Below are 7,703 nucleotides of genomic sequence, written 5' to 3'. Positions count from 1 at the left end.
CAATTTGAAAGAATTTTCAAATATTACGCGTAGTTTAAATCCTTACTGAATTGCTTTGGCTTTCAAACGACACAGATTACTCATTTATTATATGACTGAGAAAATTGCGAACGTACGCGCGTTTATTTGCACTGCAGTGCAGATAAGTGTCTGGTCTCAGCCAAACTTAATGAAGTGATTTTCTCAATTGTACAGTGATAAAGGGAACCTTTTTGGAACAGCCATCTTTATCTTAAACCCTGCTTCACTTATACTTATTAACAGAAACAAAACTTACCAACACTATATGAAAACAGTTTACACAAATTTACAGCTCTGTTTTTCCTCATACCCAGCATTTACTTAACATTTCCCTTACATATTATATATCTAGTAAAACACCAATAGTTCTCGATTTAATTTTTTTCTTCAAAATTGACCCTGACTTAAAAGCCTTTCGGTTCTGAGCTGGCCTAAACAGCTAATATTTTCAAATGGAAGTTATTTACGCTACGGATTTTAACTCCACTGGAAGCAGTTAATTGATTAAAGAACCTCAACTTTCAATTGATTTAGAATGAGACCGACAGCTATAGTAAAAAAGGAAAAGACCCGCGGGATTCCCGTATAAAAAGAACAGGGGTGCTCGAGCTCGTCGTACCTTTAAAGGGTTAAAAAAGCGGTTTCGGTACCTCTCTGGGTGTTTAACCTCAAAAGGTCCAAAGCTGGAGCTTTAGAGGCCCTGTTAGGGTATTGAGCCAAAAAAATATGAGTGGAGATATTGTATTGTTTTAGAATTGGTACTTATTAGGGGTGACAAATTTTCAAGCCACGCGTACAAAACAGGATCTTAGTACCTCTTAGCGGTTCTTTTCAACATTTCCGACGAGCACCTCCATCCTGTTTGTATGAGAGTTCCCCCGGGAGAAAAGGAAACCGAAATTACACCACAGAGTCTAAATCCCATTGATTTCTACACGATCAAACAACGCACTTGTCTGAATAACAAGCCAACACTGCACACTCAGGGAGAGCACAATCGTCCATATATTCGTCGTAGATTCGCTGATTGCCACAGACTCTCTTGTACACTGGGGTCGGACCAACGTCTGTGATCCGCAAACATCGATCAAACTCGGGTACGACTTGGTGGGACTCTGCAACATACACTTCGCTACATTCTTGAGGCTCAGTTTGATCAACTATTGCGTCGCATGCACTCTGGCTTGAGCATTCATAGCACCTGATCGACCCCCCTGAAAATAAAAAGCAAATGAAAAAAAAAAAAAAAAAATAGAAGATCTGCCTTCCAGTGGTAAGTCCGGGGGAAGAACTCCCAGAAAAATTAGGCGGTGGTACTCATATAATTAGTTCCCTAGTTCAGACCAATGTTAAAAGCAATGTTTATATGCTTTTATTGGGTAGGATGGCTTCTTCTGAAAAACAAATCTAATTCAAGACTAGAGTTCAAAAACCAATCTTACTTGAGAACAAAATGGCTAAAATCGAGACCATCGTTAAGACCAAAGCGGCTAAACAAAAACATTTTTTCCAAGCGACTATCCTCTTCACTAGATCACTATCTTCACTGCTATCATTTTCGGATTTGGTCCACGTTTGGCTCGAAATGTGGCTCAAGAGCAGCCATAGCGTACCTAGAGTGGTAGTTAAAAGCCTTGTCGGAAGCTATGGACAAAATCCCTTGGATGGAATGACGTCACGAAAACTAGGCCTGGCTGCTGAGTGCAGTTCAAAATGGCGGTCACGATGTCGAATTTGGGCTTCTCTGGAGACGAATTTCTTACGAAAAACCTGCACTTTTGAGGCTGAAACTTCGGCGATCGAGTAGCAAACCTCAGTGAGAAGTTTTTATTAGCATTGAAAAAAAAATTACGTTTCTTGGAGTGACCTTCTCCTTTAAACCTCACATAGACCTTGCCCTAGGGCACGGTGGAGGGGGAAATCTTTTTTTCCCTGGAGTTTCAGGAAGCCGGCGTAAGCGTAAGCATTTTGAAAAAAAATAAGCAAACTTGTACCCTCAAAAAATTCACAAACACGAACACTGCCGGAAAATAGTTTACGTACTTTCAGTGAGCTGAAAGAAAGTACATTACATGGAGGAAAAAAAAAAAAAAAAAAACAATTCGTGCCTGTCACAAATCACCTCTCCCCCTGAAAAGTCAAATGGCCCACCCCTAAAACACACGACCCACTGTCTTTCATTGTGTTCTTGTTGTTTTTTGTCATATTGCATCTGATGAATTACTTACCAATTGTAGCCACGCTAGCGACAGCGCTGAGAAATAATAGGAGTCCAGCGGTTTTCATTCTCAATTTTGTCTGTTAGATAGAAAAGATTAAAAATAAATTGTTTCGTGTTGTCTCACTGATGAGATATCCACTAGCTTAGAGAGACAAAAAGAAGTCTATTCTTGCAACTTGCTTCCTCGTTGGGGCAGCTCTTTTTTTAAAACTTCAACATTTGCAATGACAATTCTTTCTTTCTAGCTCCTTCTTTTACAAATCTTACTAGTGAAGCTTTTATGTGAATTCTGGGCAGCTAAAACCAAAGCACTTGAACGTGTGGATGTAGCTAGAGGTTGAGTGCTGAACAAGAACTAGCCAATCAATATTTGGACACAATTACTTCACGAATAACTTTGAATCTGCCTTAAGAAGGACGTAACCGAAGGTTGTTAGAAATTAACAAAAACGCAAGTTTAAAGTTAAAGCCCAGTTCTGAATGGCATGCCACTAGGAGAAATAAAAGAAGAATCAACGACCGGACTTGGGTTAGTTAACATTGACTAAAAAAGAGACCTTTGATCATGAAAAATATACCTGAGTTCTCAATATTTGGCTCGACTGTAATACATGTAGAAAGATAAACTTAATTATAATACCTGGGAATACCATTGGACAGCTCTGTGGGGGCCAATAACTAAAAACTGGAATTAGACCGGGTTAAGTTTCCATACAATGGCCGTGCAATTAATAAAGCTGTTATTACAGCACTGTAAGAATTGTAGAGCGAGAATATTGGCCTTTGATCTTTTCTGTCCATCAGGATCGTTCAAACCCTAAGCCTTTGTGGGTTAATAACACGCATACGTTCATGGCGTCAACAGGCTTGTCTTGCCCTGCGGCGTGTGGTTTTTACCCCCTGGAATGCCTCAGTAGACCGCTTTCAATTGGCCTCTTTCACAATTTAACTGGCTAAAACTCGGTGAAAAGTCAAATCGAAACTTAACCTATGCTACGATTGATTTACTTCTAAGCAAGAGAAGACCAAGGTATCCGTTTGTTTTAAATCACAAATTACTTATAAATTAAAGAAAACCTTAAAATAATTGCTCTTTAAGTGTAAAAGAAGAAAACGTCAAAAATACGACATATACAATACACAAAAATGGCTCAATTTTTTTCATATGCGTTGTCGTCTTCTTTACTGTAAACTGAATTCTCCGGATAGTGGCGGTGTTAATTGCTTTCAAAAGAAACTAACCAAGTCAAATTGCGGAGTACAAAACACTCGATAGGACTAAACTGTCAGAGTAACAGAGAATTTGAACTGATTTTCCTAATCGTTGTGAAGTGTATGTGTGCCTCTTACTCTATGTCATTAATTGAAACTTTAGTTATAAAGCATATATAAGGTTGACAGTTATAATGTATTCATCTCAATTCTCTGGCTAAAATTTTCTTAGTTCAGTATTCATATTTGAACGTCTAAAGAGGTTAGTCCGCCTGCAGTTGGTTGGAGAATACGCTGCTCCCATCTTTTACCACTGGCCATGGGTTTTTGCGTTTTCGTATCAGGCGGTTGCACGCAGTTCGAACTACACACTCATCACTGTGTACGAGTCGTGAATATAAATAAGAAAACAAATCCTACCAAGCGTGGATCTGACTTCGTTTTTCATGTTACTTTTTTATTCTCAGAGGAACGGTTATGTTAATTACGATAAGTTCATCCAACGATTTTAATATATTTAAAGTTTTCAATTTACAACAAATTCGTGAAGCCTGGTTAAAAAAAACAAAACATTCACACACTTGGGATAAAGAGAACTTACAAGATTGAAAAAATTGTCTTCCGTACACTAACTAGTTTTCCATGAGCAAGTTTATAGTTGCTTGGTATGAGCGCAACCAATAAGGGTAAGTTTTCCGTCGAAAAGGCCTCAGGTTCAAATCCAGTACTCCATGGCCAGTGTTTGAACAAGGAGACTTTTAAACGAAACACTTAGCAAATATCAAAAGGACCAAAAGGGTAGGCCGGCATGGCTATGTAATGAAAATTACCGAAGAATACGAAGCTATGATTTTTTGAGGTATTTTGCTGTATTAAGAGTGTTACGACTTCAGAGAAAAACTTATCTGACCAGGGAAATTTTTTCCCCGTCGCTTACCGAATAGCGAGAAAGAAACCTCGCCAAATACAACTGAATTGCCCTGGGTATTTGACAAGGAGTAGTTAGTGTGGGTTCGATTGAACTAAGTCAGTTTTTATTAATGTTTGTGTAATTTTGAAGGTCGGAAACCAATTTATTTTTTTGGTTTTTAACTGCAAAGTTATTTTAATGTTTGTTGCGTCGGCGCCAAGGGGTCTACTGGATATCTCTATAGACTGAGAATATTAATTAAAGTGTATATTCAGTTTTGGTTTTCTTTACCCCATGGAGAGGTTTTTTGGCGTTTCTACACAATTGGAATTCTCTTTTTTTATACGAACTCATTACCCAACGCGGGGAAACACTATATTCACGGCTGTTTGGGAACTGAACACCAATAATGTGGTAGCTATACGACATCGTTTGACGCCCTATAGCCATTGAACCTTCGCGATAATTAATAAAATAGGCAAAATTTGGGCAAACGTTTTCACGAACCGTATCAAAAAACAGCCACTTTTAGGCAAATGTTTGCCTGTCCTCGCTCGTTAGTATTGAAAACTGAATTTTCAAGGAGACTCTTCAACCACCCACATCATCCAGTTGTTTACTTGAAAACAGCCGTGCGTTATTTCGATGTTGCAGAAGAATTTTGACTTAAGGTGGCTGAATACAGTTTTTGATACCTGTATTTCATTCACCTTTTTCTCTAAAACCCTTGATCCCTCGGTCGTCAAAAATGGCAGCAAGCTAGTTAACAACACAAACTTTGGTTTTTTGATGGTTAAGCTGACGTATGTGTCGCTGCCATGGCAACATGAATAAATAAAAACAGGCCTTTAAAATCGGTTTTGTTTTTTTGCAGAAAATCTAGTCATTAGATTTTCTTTATAATTTGCATGCAACAAGCTTGTAGCGATTCTCACAAGTTGATACCATTTTGCTAATAATTTAACAGAGAGATCTTTAATTATCCCTTGTTGAAGGTTCACTGGAATATCTAGAATTTCCTTTGTTAAAGTTCAATTATTTTCAATACTCCAGTTACTTATTTCCTAAAGTATTTTCGTGCCAAATTTCGTGATATTCTAATGAGTGGTTCTCGAGAAATAGGCGTATTTCCGAGAGTGCAATTTTCATTCAATCGCAATTTTTTTACTTACTATGCATGCGCTGCAGTTAACTGGGTTCTTTCGGTAACAAAGAAAAAGCTGAGAATTGCAGGGTTCTTTGCATCGTTACCTTTTCTAACATACCTTTATAATAAAAGACTAAAGCCATCAATACGCTGCGTTCAATTATAGAGAAATAAAGCACAGATACTGCGGGTGTTGAGTAAGCAAAATGATCGCTCTATTTTGACGGCACGTTTGTTTTTTTGCAATCCTTGTGCGCGCACTGAATTGCATCAGCAAAAGCGCGCGCGAAACTGTGTTCGGCCGCCTTAAACAGGGATTCTTGGGGAGTAGTTTGATAGAAAAATGGCTAGCTATTAGCAAGAGAGGATTTATCTCTAAGTCTTTTAAATATCAGATATTATTAAAATGTATCCTGACGTAAAAAGTAACTTAATTATGAATACGATGCTATTCTTAGTTTCACAATTGCTTTTCCTCTCGTTGTTTTGTTTTGTTTTTAAGTAATGTAAATTTAGTATAGGTATATCTAATAAATCATTCGCCATATCCTGCGGCTGAAACCCTGCGGGGTGTTTAATTATCTACTCCGGTAAAATGCAGCCTTTTCCGAACGTCACCGTCAAGGCAGAGCCAATTGATCCACAAGAAGTTAAATTTGTGTATACGAAGAGAAGACGAAGGCTCTTTTTTGTGAACCAAGAGAATTAAATGAACAGTTTTTTTTATTTAACGTTCTTTTCCATACATTATACGCAAGGCAAGTTTTGCACAAGGCGGTATCGAGCGCTATCAACAACTTGAAACACTGAAGTTGAAGCTCTCTTGCCTCTAAAAACACTCTTTGTTACACAGAGTGTGACTCATGTAGGAGTCACTTCACACCTGTACATGTGGGCTTGAAATCACACACAAACTATAAATATTTAACAATAAATTAAGCAATGGTGGTTTCGGTCGGAAAAGTTTGCCCTTCGAATCTATTACTGAGACAACTGATCAGTGCGTGTTAGTCGGAGAAAAATGAGCTTCATTTTAGCAACTGTTCATACGTGTATGTGAGTTAACCGAACTGAGCCATTGTTTTGTGAAATTTCGAATAAATATCGGCTCTTGCTAGGACTTGTGTGGTAGCACTTCACGGTTAAATAGAAGATAGGAACGAAATTAACGTTGAATGAAATAACCTAACGACCGAGATGTCATCAAAATCCAATACATATACGCCGATAGAAATTTGCCGACAAAAAAGACTATTCTTAACACACTTGTATGTGGCTTAAATAGCGACTAGAAAAGCCAAAACTTAGCAAGTTATCTTAAAAGTTGGTTTTATATACATCAAATGACTGAGGCATGTTGTATTTTGACTGGAAAAACTCATGATTTAATTTTACACCTGTGCATCTGAGGGGCATTCAATCGCTCAGGGAGCGGTTCCGCCTCTTGAGTATATAATATACAACTTAAAGAAAGAGCAGATTTCGAAGACATTTTCGGCCTAAACTGATTAAGGGTCACAATAGCTATATACAAGTCGATAGCTGAGAGAACACAAACCACGACTTTCTTTGGCCAATTTTTCCCTTGATGATTCGCGACCACTGATCTGGCTCGCAAAATAAGCCTAGCAATTTTTCCCTCAAAAAAAAAAAAGTATGTCAAACACGTTTGGTCAATCAGCGTATTTTTTAGATATAGTTTTCTTGAGTTATTGTGCTTTACGAGTGAAGTAATAATAATTTGAGCCGGGTACTGAGCCAAAAGGGTTATAACGTTATCATACTGAGACTAACTTGAGAAGTGGGATCCGAAGCTTGGAGTTGTTTAGATGCTGAACTTTTAAATTGATTTAACATTAAAAAAATAGTGTTCCTTACCTTTTCCTGCGGCCACTCTAACGTTGAGAAAAAGATCTGTACTCGATCTCAATGATGAAGACTCGAGTTGAAAATAAATTGTCAGTCTTTTGTGTATAAACTTTAATCTCTTAGTAACAAGATGTATGGGGTAAGAACGTAAAATAAATCAAAAGACTGAGACATGAAATGACTTTGAGCTCTTACAAAATTGCTGAGGCGTATATTATAAGGACGTTCACACTGCACACACAATTCAATTCATACGCCACTCCATCAAAATATAATCCACAGTGAAATGCCAATTTTTCGAATCTGCCAGAAAGTAAACGAAA

General features: G+C 37.8%; 1 protein-coding gene across 1 annotated transcript; it reads right to left on the bottom strand.

The window, feature by feature from the left end:
- Positions 1-83: 83 nt before the first annotated feature.
- On the bottom strand, positions 84-7,474 carry LOC110053089 (uncharacterized). Its single transcript, XM_089296720.1, has 3 exons — positions 7,390-7,474; positions 2,250-2,319; positions 84-1,235 (listed from the first exon to the last, which is right to left on the bottom strand). Exons 2-3 carry the CDS (start codon positions 2,305-2,307, stop codon positions 961-963), a joined length of 333 nt encoding a protein of 110 aa, XP_089152846.1. The 5' UTR covers positions 2,308-2,319; positions 7,390-7,474; the 3' UTR covers positions 84-960.
- Between the last annotated feature and the right edge of the window lie 229 nt (positions 7,475-7,703).

The sequence above is a fragment of the Orbicella faveolata genome, unplaced genomic scaffold, assembly GCF_042242905.1.
Source record: "Orbicella faveolata isolate gen_17 unplaced genomic scaffold, um_ofav_v1 contig_27, whole genome shotgun sequence".
NCBI classification, from domain to species: domain Eukaryota; kingdom Metazoa; phylum Cnidaria; class Anthozoa; order Scleractinia; family Merulinidae; genus Orbicella; species Orbicella faveolata.
The sequence above is the reverse complement of the archived record's forward strand: the minus strand, read 5'-3'. Positions and strand labels throughout refer to the sequence as shown.